Source organism: Jatropha curcas, chromosome 3 (assembly GCF_041381405.1).
Source record: "Jatropha curcas cultivar XTBG-Jc1 chromosome 3, XTBG_Jcur_1.0, whole genome shotgun sequence".
Classification (NCBI taxonomy): Eukaryota; Viridiplantae; Streptophyta; class Magnoliopsida; order Malpighiales; family Euphorbiaceae; genus Jatropha; species Jatropha curcas.
The window spans coordinates 7,239,212-7,257,077 of record NC_143153.1 but is presented as its reverse complement, the minus strand read 5'-3'; the positions used below and the strand labels follow the sequence as shown (position 1 = coordinate 7,257,077).

The window sequence follows — 17,866 nt, the reverse complement described above, 5'->3', positions numbered from 1 at the left end:
ATTTTTACCCTTTTAAATTGCTTTCTAAGTTTAAAATTACATTCTTTTGAAGCATTTTTCAAAATTTTCTTATAATTTATTTAATTAATAACATTTAAACAAAATAAAGTGATAATTTATTTTATTATTTTGTAAAATTAATTAATTTTATTCCTATATGAGTATAAGCATTTTAAAATTTATTTAAAATAAAATTTACCAATATTTTTTAAACTCATATTAATATGTACGAAAGAAAGATGTAACATTAAAATCGATTTAAAAAAAAAAGATATATCGCCGGAAACCATGAACGGAACGTTCGGTTCATCGGAACCGCGCCAGAACCAAAATCGAATCGGAACCAATAGTTCAAGGGCCGGTTTAAGTTCAATATTTTAAAAAATTTGAACCGTCAGTTCCGTGAACTAAAATTGGCGGTTTAATGAACCGGCCATGCCTATAGTGACAAAAATCTTCTTGTCAACATTCCTACAGACACAAACCACCTTGTTTTTATCAAATTTAATCATATCGTTTCTTCTATTACAATTCTTATATATATACTGATTTACCATTATTATTATTATTATTATTATTATTATGAGCTTTCTAGTAGGCACAGTAATTATAATTATAACATTAAAAAGCAAATTCCTTTAAAAAAAAAAAAAAAAAAAGCAAACTCCTGATATCGCTTTATCATAACATTGAAACGTAAATTCCTTATGTAACTTTATTTCATTGTGTAAATTTATAGTTGAGGTAATAACTGATTGACTCTACCTAAAAATTGGTTTTAGCCGTGGCCTACCACAATTATAGAACATGTGAAAGAAATTGTAGCTACGGCTCTGTCACATTGCATGTATACTCTACTATACAACAGTCTAACTGTGACCTACCACATTTATGGAATATGTGCCGTGTCGCCAAACGAGTGAGCCTCTATCATTGTTCATATAATATTAGATTTGGAAATTATAAATCTTTTCTCCATCTTTTCTAAAAAAAAAATCTTTATATTTTTTAAAAATATATATTATTATATCCTTATATTTTCAATCCTTTGTACCGTGTACTCTTTCATCTATTTTGCACTTTCAGACAAAAAAAAAAAAAAAAAAAAAAACTAAAGACGAAAATTTTTCACCAAAACACCCTTTTCTTCTCTCTCCCTTTCTCTTCCAGCAAAGAAGTCCGGAATTGATAATGAGAGGGGTCTAACACGTTTAAAACAATTCAAATACCCAATTGTTACATAAATAAACCCGTTGTTATTCCACTTGCAACTTTTATTATGAAAAGCACTGCTGGATCGATTAGAGAAACAGGTTGTACACTCGGTATTTAATTAAAATTAAAATTTTATCAAAATAAAAGAATTATATTTTTAATAGAGTGTGCCTTTTCTTTTAAGTTAAATTTTGATATCATTTATAGTCTGACAATAAATTTTCATTTTGATTTAACAATCATTAATTTCATCAAATAAAATTTGAGAATAACAACTTAAAATAGTTATTAATCTTCATTTATTCCATAATCCAAATTAAATGCAAGAATGGGAATTATAATCCTTATTCCATTCTATTTCATTCGCTGTTCCGTTCCTTACTCCATGCTAAACATAGTTTTAGAATTTTAACCCATCACCCCTAATATAATTTTTGATGCAAGACATTAAATTATTGAAAACACCTCTCCCATTTTGGCGCGGAACACGGCAAGTCCCCGCGGGATCGAGCACTATTCCTTCCTATTGCAGACTCATAATAAACTGTTAGCTCAGTTGTGTTGGTGTGAAGTGTCTCTGGTACAAATACACGATAATTTATCTTGTCGGCACATTACAACAAAACTGGACCATTCTTTTGTTTCTTTTCTCAGATTTACAATCTTGTAGAGTACTCATAATACACAATTTTCAAAAAGGACAAAAAAAAAAAGGTAGCGCTCAATTTCTTTTTCTTTTTCTTTTTTTTTTCTTTTGGTTATATCCCTTCATCAACTCTTAAATCATTGCTAGGGAGATGAATCCTGAGATCATCCAAGTTGGCACACCCAAGAATACTCAAGCCATGCTCATTAGCTAAATGTAATAAGCATATGAAGCACAAATGAGGAGAAATGTCATTCACAGTTGCTGCAGCTCTGCAATCACTAGGGAAGCTAGACAATAGCTTCTTGAAAGATACTGCCTCTTCTTGATCCTTCTCATTACAAAAGAATATCTCAAGTCAATTTTTTTTTTTTTTTTTCTAAATAGCAAGCATAAAATTACCCACTGCAGATACCAACAGATCTCTAGCTATAGCTTCTCCCATGACTAGGTTTACCAAAAGCTATGCAAAGAAAAATTTGTGTAATAAAAGAAAGTCAAAATGTACTTTTGAAGAACAGCTCCAGACTCGATCCCAAAAGAAGCCTAAGTCTTAAGGGATGAAGTTGTCATTTCCTTTTATATCAAATGTATTAAGATAACTGGTATTAACCAAAAACAAAAACACAGACCAGTTCTGGAATGCAATCAAATTGGCAATATATACATAAGTGTTATCTTCCTCAAAAGGACACTGTAAACTTCAAGTGCCGATATGAACAAGAACAACACTACTCATAGTATTGAGCTACCAAAATTCATTCACAATTGCAAACAGCAGCAAAAACTATGAAATGATAAATAGCGACAACAACATGTTTCAAATAGTTAAGCTGATGAGATTGTGTGGAATTCTACACATGGCCTAGGACCATGCCGTACTATTTGTCATTTGGGAACGGGGATGGCCTTATTGGATAAGATACGAGAACACAACATAAAATTAGAGGTTCTGATTTTGATCTATCATGTTCACGATATCCTAGTTTCAACCTGATTATGCTGTTTAACATATATTAGCCTAACACCCATACACCCATAAATTAAATACTGAGTTTGACCTTATAAATCTTTTCTCAGGAAAAAAAAAAAAAAAAACATTAGAGGCTAAATTCATGCATTTAATATTTACTCGAAAATTTTTTTAAAAAAATAATGATTTGAACATGTGATGTGAGTTAAATAAGTTTGACTTGGTTAAGTGCATAATTGGGTTGTTATTAAGTTTTTTTACATGGTAGCTAATTGTGCCGCGCTCGTATAGATTTTTACTCCATTATTATGCTTCTATATTGACATGAAATGCTAATCCAAATTGTTACTTGTATTATTGCCTTTAAGGAATGATATTAAAAGATAAAAGCAAATAGCAAAAATGATTACCATACCTGTATAGACATTTGAGGAGATTCTTGTATATGGTGCCAAAGAGTTTCCTTCAGTGATTGGACATCGACTTGCTTAGAAGTCTTGTCATACTGGACTTCAATTTTATTTACCTGAATTGTTTACACGACAAAACAAACCATAAGTACATAATGTCTTTTTTCGTATTTACAGTGGTTGCCATAAAATTTCACCTCATTAATTTTTTTTATTATTTTTTTTGCAGATCTTTGAGTTCGAATATTGTTGGGTTGAAGCGAAAGAAGTTATAAGGAAAGATACTACTGTGTAACTCATCCAACAGATGTAAGGAAAATTGATGTGCGTAAACATATCTATAGAAGAAAGTATACTATTATGTGTGTTAAGTTTCTCTAACAAGGAATAATTCTCTATTTACTGATTTCCTATGTATTCCAAAAATTAGAAGAAACTGAATTAAAGCCATACTTTCAGTGTAACAAATTGTACCTTTACTGTACAAGTCCTTATTTCTTTTAATTTGATCTCATAGCCAAATTAATACATGGAAAGAGATAAACTCATAACTTCAGTATCACCGAGAAAAAACAAGCGTAGAATAGAAGACAAACCAGAATTTAATTATAAACTGACCTGACGAGGCTGAGAAACAAGTGTGTTGGGGTCCTCCACATCACTATAAGCATTCCCGTCATCAAAATCACCACCAAAACCACTTCCATCATCCCAGGATGGCATTGCTCCATAATCATCTGACTGTAGCCTCTGTTCATCTGAAAATTGAGTAGGTTTATTTATGCACTATGACAGTGTACTATATTACCATGAGGAAACTTTTTAATTGACTGAAACAAAAGAGCAACAGCAAGAACATTTATAATGCATAAACAAAATCAGAAGTACAAACCTGAATTTCAATGATATTTTAATGCTACAAGAGCATTAATAGTTTAATGCTACAAGAGCATGTTATTAGTTCGTTCGTTTTGGAAATGATGAAAGTTTTTACTTTTTACTTTGCACACCATAGTCCACTACATCTATAATGAGGGAGTTGAGCAAATAAAACATGCATACTTCTTGCAGAACTAAACCTTAATATCAGACTTGTTGAAATCAGCTATTTGGAATCAACTATAAGAATCCTTTTTTTCAATTCCACTTCAGTCATAATTAGGTCCGTTGAGAATATCGATCTTTTGAGACAATTTCCCTCCATATGGTAGTCTGCTATTTGGGATTGACTATACAAATCCTTTATTCCAATTCTGCAATGTCACAATTAGGTCGTTAAGTAGTAAATCTTTTGAGACAACTTCCCTCCATATGGTTTTAAGTTTACCTTTTTCTCTCTTTGCACCCTCCACCATCAATGTAAGCACCTATAAATCGGAGCACATGGGGTTCTACGTAAGACATGACCAAACAATCTTATACGTTGTTCTCTCATTTTACCCCCAACTTTTGCTACTTGCATCCTTTTCTAAATATGGTCTTTTCTAATCTTATCCAATCTTATGTAATCACTCATTCATCTTAACATCCTCATTATTATGACATTCATCTTGTGAATATATTTTGCATTTGAAGTCTAATATTCACTCCCATGTAATATTACAAATTGCAGTTCTATAAAGCTTGCATTTCACTTTGTTTGATATCTTCATATCACAGAACATTTGTAGCACCCCTCCATTTCATCCGTCCTTTTTTAATTTTATGGGTTATATCTTCATCTATTATGCTATCCTCCTAAAAAGCAAATTCTAGATATTTGAATTGCCTACAATTAGGCACCATAATACCATCTAATCTCATCTCACCTCCATTCTTCCAATTAAAACCAAACTTGCAATGCACATAACAATGGAACAAGATGATTAATTTCGCATCCTATATGAGTTATTTTCTTCATCTTTTGATTCTGTCTTCTCATTTAATGTAACATCGCATGCATATTCCTCTTTCTTTATTCTTTAGTCATGATCAAAGTTAAAGGGGAAACCTAATCCCAAAAGATAGAACTTAAAGACAAGAAAAGCCCATAATCAACTAGGCCAAACCTCTTGTCCAAGTTCAAATGTTTCGACAACCATCCGAAACTCCAAACAAATATGTAGCTTGTTCTTTTAATATTAGTAGATAGAGGAATATGAAATTGATACAATCCTTATATTTTATGAAAATCCATATATTATGTATGGGTAAAAAAGTTTCTATTAATACGGACATTATTTAGTTATTAGCTTTGAAAGTTTTTTAAAATAATAAAATATAGTTGAACTATAGAATCATAAAACCTAATAATGAAAATATTGTGGAAATTGAAAATGTTTACGTCATTCAATGTGCAAATCAAATCCTTAGTGTTAAAGAATATTTTTGGAATTGCAAAAAAAAAAAAAAAAAAAAAAAAAAAAAAAAAAAAAAGAAGTAAAAATCCCTCTTCCCATTGAATGAGAGATCTCATAAAATCCCACCTATCAAAGCCCTTAGCCATTTTGCAAAATTCATGTTTTTTCTCTTCATTTGGCCATATCAAAGATGGATTCCCTTTAAAGCACAAATATACAAATTCTTTCTATTCCCCTATCTAATTTCTTCTTTGGAAATAACCAGAAATATTCCTTTACATGAATGTGACTCAATTCAAAAAAAGAAAACCATAGAAATTTTCCAAAAATGATTGAAACATAATGCATGCAGCAGAGAATTGAGGTAGATCCATTACCCAAAAAAAAATCTGATCAGTTACCAAATATATATACACACGCACACATATCCTGCAGCCTAAAAGTATACGGCATAAAAAAATTACCTGGGGACCTTTTTGCTCTCTTTCCAAGGCACTACAAGCAAAACAGTATTTCATCAATGATAAAGAAAATAAGTACCATCTAAATGGCAAACAAGTCCATGATTATATTACTAGAATTACCATTATATCTGGTAAAAGAAATAATTTGACAAGGTCCTCAGGTTGATAGTGGCAATCTTCAGGCAGTGTTGTGTTGCATGGTGCTCTAGTTGCAGACAAAAGTAATGACTTGGGATTTTTAGGAGGGGCAAAGATATCTGGTATCTTTTCATCCATGGATTTTGTGAAATCAATATCAAGTTCTGCTTGCTTCTTTGTCTTTATTCTCTTTGTTGTTATTGGTGATCCTTTCTCAGTAGTAGAATGATCATCTGAATCCACAGAACAGTTTCTGCATTATAATTCTGCAAATGATCTACTGGTACAAAACAACAATTGAGTGAACTGTCCTAAACCTTACCTTTAGCTTTCCGGTACTTCCAATGATCAGGACCTGCCCAAGCATTTTGTTTTGATGAGAATCCCAAATTAAAAAACAAGTACCTATCAACTTTCTCAAATCTGTCATCCATTTCAGCACTGTGAAAAGAAAACGGTTCATTTTCCTACAAGAATTAACCAGATACTGTCATCAGAAACTTTATTAACCTCTTAAAATAAACAAAGATTGATTGCAATATGTAAATGTAGTGAAAGCTATAGTACTATGGTGTACACCTCGTGAAAAGTTGGTAAAGATGTATCTGCACCATTAGGGTCCTCATCAACAACACTCCTTTGCTCATCATGTTCAAAAGTCCAAGTCCCACCATCCCCAAATGCATTATCATCAAAGTGGACATCTCCATTACAAGTTTCATCATTGTCATCAACTTGGTGACAAGATTTCTGGAGAAGAGGAAAAATGCCTAATTTCCTTCTATTATCTTCATCAAATTGGTTGACTATACTTCCTAGAGTTGGGGAAATTTCATCCTTCTTTTCCATGTTCAGCACCATCTGTTCAACGAAATCTGGTAACCGAAAAGCAAAAAATTAAGCTTTCAGTAATTAAAACAGAATTAACTATTAATTAGCAAAACAAATACAACAAACCTTTAGCAAAAGAAAGATCAATTGTATCGTGCCTTTCATGTTGGTTTCCAAATGATGTGAGCTTCCCAGGCACTTCCTGTGAATCAAAGAGCACTTGACACCCTCCATAGACTCCAAGGTTGTTCAATAAAAGACCCTTAGCTCCACCTTCATCAAATTGTGCAGATGTCTGATGATACAGTGGATCCACAGCAAATGCAACTGAGAACCAAATGAATTTTCAATATTAACTGTATTTTAAATTTCATGTTAGAAATAGAGATGAGACATGATATGCAATCACCATCAAACTTCTTCACGTTAAGGGCCTCAAAAGATGATTCCAGTGTTGACAAAGGTGAAATCTGCATGTGATTCACTTCTATTAGACTGTAATCTTCATTATTATGTTTTTTGTAAATGAGGGAAAAGAAATCAACCTTTCTATCTATCTCCTTTTTGGAATGCCCTTCCTCTTGAGAATTGTCAATGTTGGCATTATCCACGGAAGCATCTATCAGTACAACACACAATTTCATCAACAATGTAAAATAAGGGGGCATGAACAACAAAAGAATTTGATGCTATAATTCTGAAACTTAACAGATAGATTTACATCATTCAGCAACTATAGTTACAACCAAAAGGACCAAACAAGATAAACTAATGGTTGGCATAACATAATTTTGAGTTTCAACATAACTTTATATTTCACGCAGCCAACTACTATAGATTTAGTTAAAATGCCACTACTCCAATTCCTCAATTCTGTAAAGCCAGTGAATTTTCCTCAAATGTATAATTTTCTGTTAAAAGAGGAGAAACTGCAATCCTCCAACAACTCAATAGAAAAAAGGACAAGGAGAAAATGAAAATAGAAGAATAAAGACCAAGCTTTTCATAGGGTAATAAAGCTAACCTTGTTCATTCTCTTGACCAGCTCTATTAATCCCACCAAGGACCTTGTATGCTTCTGAATGCACCGAATCCACTCGCAATGAGTAAATTTTAACTCCAGCTTCAAGAGTGCAACTAGCCTGTAAGAATTCAAAAGCATAAAAATTCATACACCTTTGGTTAAAGTTTAAAGGAAGCGTATCATAGAAAAAAAATAAGATTAAAAATCACATTTAAGCAAGTCCTACAAATCAGTGTCTCATCAGGGCTCTTGGCTTAAGTCTTTAAAGTTAAGCGATTTCCAAATATATTGACATACCATGGGCGCTTTGGACATGGGTGAATGCAGTCATGCTTAACAATAATTCCCAAGCATTCTAATAACAAGAACCCTTTTCTCGGACTAAAGGGCATAGCCACTTCAAGGCCCATAGTATGTGTGCATGATTGTTATGTTTCAGGAAGATGACTCCTGGTAGATGTTCAAAGGAATCTAATTTTGATCTCCAAACTCCTAATTTAAATTCCCTTCATCCGTCCTTGACACACATGCATACACTGATACACACATTCATTAACGCAAAAATAAAAAAATTATATCACTCAAAATTTAAAACAGTTCATTTTCAGGTTCAATCCCAATCTATAATTCTCTGCCCAAATAAATTAGCTCATCAGTCTGAAAAAAAAAAAATCGAATAATGAAATAAAACAAATTTACCTTTTGAAAATTGGTCTCAACATCCTCTTCTTCTTCTACCTTGATAATCTCGCAAAGATGGTCAATCAAATTCAATTCCCATGTGTTTTTCTGATTTATTTTCTGCACAGTTAACAAAAGACAACAAAATTTCAAATATCACAAAGATAGAAGAGATAGAAAAACAAAATTTTCCAGACTAGGTGATGGGGGTAAAACGGACATTTTCGCTAGCCAGCTTGATACAATTGCGAAAGAGAACGAGTATCTGTTGTTTATCGAGGCAGGGATCGGAATTTTGACCAGGAGGCGGCGTAGCAAGGGCGGAAATGGGCTTACGGCGGATAGCGGCGGCACGTGCGGCTCGGGCCTGGGCGCGCTCGAGCTTATCGTCGTTGGAGCCTAAGAAGAAAGGAGCAGTTGGAGATTGAATCCTGGGGAGTCTCTGCTTCAGGGATGCATTAGGGCTTAGAATTTCAGCCATTTTTTCTCGTGAAATTGTATTGATTGGTTGATTCGAGCAAAGTTGGTTTTCTGGTGATTTTCGAATTTGGGTTCTCTTCTCTCTGTTTTTCTCCTTTTCCCTCCAATTAGCGTTTTGAATTTTAATGTACACGCTTTTGGAAGATTTTTAAAAAAAATTTTTCTTATTATATTCCTTTTTTTTCCTGGAGGCCCAATGGGCCTTCAGAGAGCTCATCTTTATTAAATAGAAACTTATGAAGCGCCACAAATAGGTGGATTATAGAAAGGAGGATACACTCTTCAAAAATCACTAAATTTTACAAAGGATCATACGTCTACTATCTCTTTTGTTTTCCTTTTTTTTATATTTTTTGAAAAATGATTCATTTTGCCTCCTAAACTTGAGTCAAATGTTCAAGTTACCCAAAAAATTAACTTTTTTTTGCAAATTTGCTCCATACATTTAGCTGAAAGGATCAATTTGCCCATTAATTGGGCTGGAGTTGTAGCATGATCACACGAGGTCAACTCAAAATAAAATAGTCTCTCTGTTTTATTTTATTTGCATGATTTGATAAAATAAGCATATTAAAAATTTAATCAAATAAAAGTTATTTTACTTTTTTAACCTTTAACTCTTAAGATATTAATAAAAGTTTTTCGTCTAATAAAAGTTATGGAAAAAATAATTGTTAATATATTTAAATTTAAAAACTTTATAAACATTTTGAGACATTCAAAAAAAATGAATAACAAACAATCAAAATAGAACATAACCAGTAATATCACGAGTCTCTTCTTTCAAATAATCGCCATTTCATTGTTTTACCAATACCATTTTGTGCGGCTATTTACAGCTTAATTTCAATTCTCATATCTAAAAGTATAGACTGTATTACATTAAAGTTTCTAAAATTTAATTTGTTACAGAAAAATAATATATGAACTTCAATTAGTGTTACACAAAAAGGAACCTATTAAATTTTCCATTGAATAATAGATGAAAAGCTCACATATACATCATTAAAACATTTAAAATGAAAATTTTACCACCTCAACCTCATTAACGGTCTTTATAAAGTTTTAGAAGTTCTCTAAAAATTACTTATATATCAAATTACGAACACAATAACTTAAAGAAATAGTAATTGAATTAGTCAAAATATTAAAAGTTACTCTAAATGTTGTCGCTGAAAACACATATCTAACCAATATTTTTAATAAAAAAAATTTCTAAACAGTAGTTTAAAAAAATAATTTTAAGTACATTCATAATCTACTTTTTATACTTTAAATGCTAATGTTGTTCATTTCACAACATAACAAATGTTTACAAAATACTTTTTCCATAAAATGTTATATTTTTCTTGGGAGATATCTTCTAAAGTATTCATTTCTGTTGTTTGTTGGTATTAATTATCAGACGAAAAATATTAAAATTTTCAATACAAAGTTGTAAAAATATTTAGACTTACAATTTTTTTTTTTTTTTTTACTTTTAAATTATTAAACATGGAAACAAAATACAAAATGGTAAAAATTGTGGTTTGATCTGACAAGTAACAATTGACTAGGACAAGTATGGTTAGACATGATAACAACATTAAAATATATATATTTTATAGCAGATATGAATGTGAAAAGTTTAAATTTATCGCATTTTAGAATTAATAAATTATTAATAAATTTACCGCATTTTAGAACTAATGATAAAGAATTATTCCAATTTTAACTAATCATATGTCAAGAATTTTAAATGTAAATATATGTTAAAAAAATAAATGTCAATTCAGTTTGTGTTGGACCTTTCAGTCGATAATTGTGATTTTGTTTTTTTTTATTCTTGATTTTTTATATTAAATTAACTATTTTTTGGTTTTTTCAGATTAACTGGTCTAATCAACCAGTTTGATTCAGTTGAATAACATTGCAAAAATTGTAAATTTTTGAAATTGTCAAAAATTAAAAATTTATGCTACAATTATTTTTAAAAATTAAAATTTACATAATTTTTTTTAATTTTAACTGTATTTTTAATTAAACTCCAATAAAAATATTTAATCAATTGAAAATGATAGAGAAAGAAAGTTAAAAAAAAAACCTATCGGAAAACAGAAGACTGAGTTAAAATGATACTAGAGAATTGAACAAATAAAAGATTATCAAGATTTTTGCAAATTGATATACAAGAAAAAAAATGTCACGACCCGACTCCGTGGGCCGGACTGGCACTAGGGCCCAGGTAAACTTAAGGCCCCCGAGGCCCGTAGTAAGCCTAAACTACTCTACTGACATCAGCCACACCAATTAATAATAACAGAAACAATAAGCCCAAACATACTAGAATACAGATATTATGCTATCTGGCCCAATTTCAAACATCTCAATTAAAATCTAGTTATGGGCCTAGTCCTGAAAAAAATCACATTTATAAAATAACGCATGCGGTAAAACCCTATCGAAATACACAACCCTATAACTGCGGAGTTCAACAACATTTAGGAGATGGAAAAGCGTACATATTTAATAATACAGTCTAATTCATAACAACAAAAGTTATAGATTTACTTTTTTTGTAGCTCTGCGAGGAAAATGACAGAGCGTCGGTTGGATCAGTAGCTTCCTATTACCTGAGAAGTTTGGAGAGAAAGGGGGTGAGTTTTTCCAACTCAGTGAATAATAATAAATAATACACACCACACACAGTCACGCGAAATGTGCCCTAATATACTGAATGAACACACAACTGTCAGGCATATGACATAACTTCAGCACCTACAAACAATATCACCTTCATATAATCACAGCACGTGGAAATTAGTCAGTGGAGTCACCGAACCCCCGATGAGCCGTCCTCTCACATGGCTCATCCTCTCACATGTGCACCAGGGAGCCGATCCCCCATACTGGCCGACCGGTCTAATCCTCACTTGACCAGCCCTCTCATTATATTTTTCCATTCTCTCTATTCTTTTCCATACCAACAGGAGGTAACCCGGTCGTCTCCATCAAATCTAGATCATCAGGCGCTCACAACAGGAGGCCACCCTGCGGGCTGCGGTCAGATCTAGATTATCAGGTGCGCCCAATAAAGAAACCAACCTGTGGTTTTCCATATCACACAGATCATAGCAGTAGGTGCACACAGGGGCGCCGATCTCCCGTTTACCCGGCCAACTTTCATATCATATTCAGGATCCATATCACATATATCATTCTCACAGACCTATGGTGACCCACTTCATCCCAATTCCACACAAACAAATCACAGTATAGTCACAGCACACATAATCAGACAATTCATCCAAATGCACAATTATATAAATATAATTATAATGATCGAAACATAGTATATATATATAATAAAATACTTATAATATGTTGTAAATATGTAAATAAATGAATAAATAAATAAAAATGTAATGTATATAAATAAGTGTTATGCAAATGCAGTGTTGATGTGCATTATTCATTATTACTCACAGTGATGAAGAGCAAGGTTCTAGCTTTGATTCTGTCCTGGAAGAGCACTAGATGAACCGAGCGATCTAAGAAATTACAAGAACGACACAAAAAGAATAATTCTATCAGACAAAATATTCATTCACCACCCTTAAAAAATTTCATTTATATCCTAACTTATCTACATAACTAATTTTTTGAGATATAAGTTCTTTTCTATAATAACTCATTTCCTTCTAGCTTGTATTTTATTTCCTACCGAAGTTTGTTTATTCTTTTGCTACCGAAATTTCTTTTATATTCTACCGAAATTTCGGCAGCATCTTCCCTAAAAATTGGACTATCCACCTGTTAAAATATCAACAACATATTTAATATTTTCCAAACCACACAGCCCATCCGTCGGGCAGCCAATCAATCAAATTTCCCATCCTCCATCAATCTTCAACATCACCACACAATTAAAATTATACATTACAATTATATCTAAACTACCTTAATTAAATCAACAATAAAACAATAAAATTATAAAGCTATTAGCTACTCACATTTACCAATTTAAATTAACTACATTAATTAACTACAAATAATAGGATTAATTTAATTAACTAACATTAACTTAGCTAGATTAATTAATTACAAATGATAATAACATTAATTTCATTATCTAATATTACTAAATTAATTAACTTCAAATAATAAAATTAATTTAATTGACTAATATTACTGATACTAACTTGGCTAAATAAACTAGCTACAACAATGAACTACAACTAACTTAACTAATTAATTACTAGCACTAATTACTAACACTAACACTAACACCAACTTAACTAACTAAATTAACTACAAACCATTACTTTTATTCACTAAAACTAACTTAACTAAATGAATCAATTAATTTCATTGTCTAATACTAATTTAATTAACTAATGTTTCATTATCTAACTAACATTAACTAACACAATTAACTAAATTAACTAAACAACATTAACACAGTTAACGTTAACTAACTAATTATTGCTAGGTAGGAAATTCTTACGCCTGTCGGGTTAGAAGCAGTGACTGTCGGTGGTCGAACTCGACTGGCAGTGGCGGAGGGAGGCGGAGACGACCGATCGGCGTGCTGGAGGGACAGCAGAGCTGCTGTGACGCCGGCGGAGGCCCGATCTGCAGTGGCAGCGTTGGCTTGACAAAGCTGTGCTGCTGCTGTAGGCGCAACAGAGGAGCAGCAACGCGATCTGGCCAAGGAGACGAGGAGCTGCTGGCGGAGCAGCTGCGTTGCCGAGCTGTAGTAGGGGCGGTGGCGGAGTGGCAGTGGCGCGCGGCTCTGCTGCGTTGCCTCTGTCTCGCCAAGAACGCAGGCACAAGGAAAGAAAAAGAAAGAAAAAGGAAGAAAGGAAAGAAGAAGAAGGAGAAGAAGAAGAGGGAGAAGGAGAGGAAGAAGAAGAGGGAGAGGGGGGTGGCGGCAGTGGCGCTGTGGTGGCAATGGCGATGGAGTGGAGGTGAGCTGGTGAGGGGGGAAATGAGCTTAGCGTTGGAGATAAAAGAAAAAGAGAATTTTCTAGATGGTTTGGGTCGAACCGGTTCGATTCGGTTCGATTCGGCCCAAATCATCGATTTTTAACTGGTTTTTGACTTTTTAATCGATTTTTGGTCCGGTTTCTCACAGTATTCACACTAAAATATTAATATTAATTTTTAGACTGTCGGTTCATTAAATAAAATTGAAAAATATTATGAAAATAAAAATTCAGGTTGTTTCAAAAAAGTAACGAAAAAAAATTGGAAAATTAATTAAAATGAATTTATAAAATTGGACAAACATAAGATAATTAAGATTTTTTTTAAATTTTATTTATTGATTGATAGATACCGTAATTAATTTTCTTCAATATCTCAAAATTTTGAAGAATTATTATATTATGTTTCTCCAATCAATTTAAAATACATCGTGTTAAGTCATTATCAAAGTATGTTATACACGGGTAAATGATTTCTAATAGATAGTTTACTAACATGAATACAGCGTGAAAAAAAAAACAATCATTTACCATTCAAATCGTATGAAATACTCTCTTGCCTTATTTTATTTGTATGGTTTAATAAAACACATATATTAAAATTTTAGTTAATAAAAATTATTTTTTTCTTTTTTTACCTTTAACTCATTAAGATATTAATAAAAGTTATTCATTTAATGAACAATTATAAATGTTATTATAGAAAATGCAATTATTTATGTGTCTAAATTAAAAAACTTTGCAAATATTTTGAGACATCTAAAAAATGAATAATAAGCAAATAAAATGGGCAGGAGAGAATATTTATTTTTATAATTTTTTTTTTTTTTGCGTACTTTCACATAACACTAAGTTATTTTCAAGCAACCTAACATCCTCTCACTTTAGCCTAATAAATTTAGAAATATTATTATTTTTGGAGTATTCTCCAGTGAAATCAAACTTTTGTTAATTGTCCCCACCAACTAGTATATTAACACCGCAAGATGGGAGTTCGTAATATTGATATTTGGTCAGTGAGATCAGAGAAATATTTATAAAAAAAAAAAATGAAAAAGGCAATGCAATTTTTGAAAATCAATGCAATATTTTAGTTTTTTTTTTAACTGTTATCAATGAATATTAATTTTATTTTTTAAAATGTTTTCATAATCAATATTCTAAAACTGAAAAATATGAGTATGGTAACATGTAATTGAAAAATATGTACTCAATATACAAAATTCAAAATTAAATGTTTACAAGGATAAATAAATGAATTCACTTTTAGTGGGGTAAATATTTTTTTAATGGAATAGAACCACTAACACGAATAGATTAATTTATATTTTACCATTTAATTATTAACTAACTAAACTTAACATACAATGGCTTGATTATTTACAAGACAATCCTACTCATGAAAAAATAAATTCATTTACATTTATTTTGTAATAAATGAATTCCATAAAATTTTATAAAATGAACTCCACGTTTCAAGAAATTTATTCTAAATTCCATATTTCGTGTTTGAAATATCAAAAATAATATATATTTCAATTCTCTAAATATGTAACTTATCTATCTATCTACACTATATATAAATGTGGGAGCAGAGGGAATAATGAGATTTTTGATATCACTCTCAATAAAATTTAGAATATTTTAAAATAGCCTTAGTCGTAGTCAATTCGAAAATTATATTTTATAACAATGAGTGTTTGAATGAGTGGTTCGACACTCTTCTCCCTTAGATGAGGTCGAGGGTTTGATCCTAATGAATGAAACAAATATTCGCTGGAAGAATTTATCCCTTCTTGGACCGACCTGATGTGAGCAGAATTTAGTTATAACCTAGTGGGGCTTGAGATACATGTGGTTAAGACAAAAAAAAAAATGCATTTTATTATTTGATTGGATATAATTTGTAAAAATTATTTGTTAAATAAATAAATATATATAATAAAATAGAAAAAGGTATCCTCTTCTTTTGTTTTTATGTTTGCAGGGAAAATTATGGATTTATTTAGAGAAGATATAATGTTTCTTTTATGTAATATTTTTTTATTACTTAATTAACTTATTTATTTATTTTAAATTACAACTTAGAATAATAAAGAAACAAAATACTAGAATAAACTAATTAACTGACCAATATTAGATTCTAGCATGATTTGCTTTGTAATTTTCATTTATTGACTTGGCTTTTTTTTCGCCCATCAAAATCAAATTTAATTAAATTATAGTATTTCCAAGGTCATTTTTGAAATTTAAGTTGGAATTTTTTTTAATATAATTTATTTCTTGTTACATTTTGAGATCTTAAAAGAGTTTTATTCTTAATAAAAATTTATTACTCATTATTTTCTTTTTCGTTATTGAATTAATTTGTAACCACTATCACTTTAATTTAGTAAGAGATTTATATCTATCTCCCTTACAATAAATAGATGACCTTCTGATTAAGCATTTTTAATTTTCTTGTTATTTTTTCTTTTATATCCTCAATATTTTTGACTTGAAAGAAAATAGTATTTATGAAATTGAAAAAACTAAAACTATATATTTATGTTTTGGGTTATTTTTTGGATTTCAAGAGTTTGTGTTTATGTTTATATATTATTTTTTTTCTAATGCGCAGTGTAAATAATACTATCATTGTAGCCAAAATGATTTAGTTCTAAACCAATGACTTGAGATACCTATGGTTAAGATAAAAAAAAATTATATTTTATTATGTAATTGAATATAATTTCTAAAACTTATTTTTTACATAAATACATATAGATAATAATAAAAAAAAATACCCTTCCTTTTCTGTATGGTTATAGGGAATTGAGAGTTATTTGGCGATGATAGAATGTTTCTTTTATGTAATTTTTTTATTAATTAATTAACTTATTTATTTATTTTAAATTTACAACTTAGAAAAATAGCGAAATAAAATTAGATCATATCATTATTTGCTTTGTAATTTTCATTTATGACATAGCTATAATCTTTCTTTCTTTTTTTTTTCTTTTTTTTTTTTTTTGGTCTATTTAACATCAAATTTGATTAGATTATAGTATTTCCAGTTAAAGAATGAATGGTTTTTTAAATTCAAATTGGTAATTTTTCAATATAATTTGTTTTTTTATTTTGAGTTTTGAAAAAAGTTCTATTCTTAATAATAATTTTTTTACTTTTTATTTTTTACTTTCTTTTTTGTTACTGAATTAATTTATAACTACTATCACTTTAATTTAGTAAGAGATTTATATCTCCCGTACAATAAATATTTGATCTCTTGATGATTAAATATTTTTAATTTTCTTAATTTTTTTCTATTATATTCTAAATCTGTTTCACTTGAAAGAAAATAGTGTTTATAAAATTACAAAAAAACTAAAACTGTATATTTATGCTTTGGGTCACTTTTCGGGATTTCAGTAATTTGTGTGTATGTGTATATATTCTTTTCTCTAATTCATTGGGTAAATAATATTGTCACTATAGCCAAAATAATTGTCATTATCAATTCAAATCATATGCTCATCTCATTTCTTTAATCGGCAGTAAAAATAATTTTTTAAAATTATTTTTCATTATAGTTGTATGTAGATATTGATTTGGGGTTGAGGGCAGAAGGTTGAAGATTGAGTGATGACTTGATTTTCTATTTGGACACTTATTAATATTTTAAGAATCTACATTCATAAATTAGGGACGGAAGATTT

General features: G+C 30.4%; 1 protein-coding gene and 1 long non-coding RNA gene across 2 annotated transcripts; both read right to left on the bottom strand.

Moving 5' to 3' along the window:
- Positions 1 to 1,771: 1,771 nt before the first annotated feature.
- On the bottom strand, positions 1,772 to 9,347 carry EMB2795 (condensin complex subunit). The gene is made up of 13 exons (XM_012225221.4): positions 8,942 to 9,347; positions 8,740 to 8,841; positions 8,041 to 8,158; positions 7,562 to 7,635; positions 7,426 to 7,486; positions 7,143 to 7,343; positions 6,765 to 7,060; positions 6,508 to 6,652; positions 6,168 to 6,418; positions 6,048 to 6,078; positions 3,863 to 4,002; positions 3,250 to 3,360; positions 1,772 to 2,192 (listed from the first exon to the last, which is right to left on the bottom strand). The coding sequence occupies exons 1-13, from the start codon at positions 9,200 to 9,202 to the stop codon at positions 1,974 to 1,976; spliced, it is 2,010 nt and encodes a 669-aa protein (XP_012080611.1). The 5' UTR covers positions 9,203 to 9,347; the 3' UTR covers positions 1,772 to 1,973.
- A 1,979-nt stretch (positions 9,348 to 11,326) lies between these two features.
- On the bottom strand, positions 11,327 to 14,162 carry LOC119369122 (uncharacterized). The gene is made up of 3 exons (XR_016319891.1): positions 13,688 to 14,162; positions 12,667 to 12,731; positions 11,327 to 11,813 (listed from the first exon to the last, which is right to left on the bottom strand). It is a non-coding gene; the product is annotated as an uncharacterized LOC119369122 (long non-coding RNA).
- Positions 14,163 to 17,866: the final 3,704 nt, after the last annotated feature.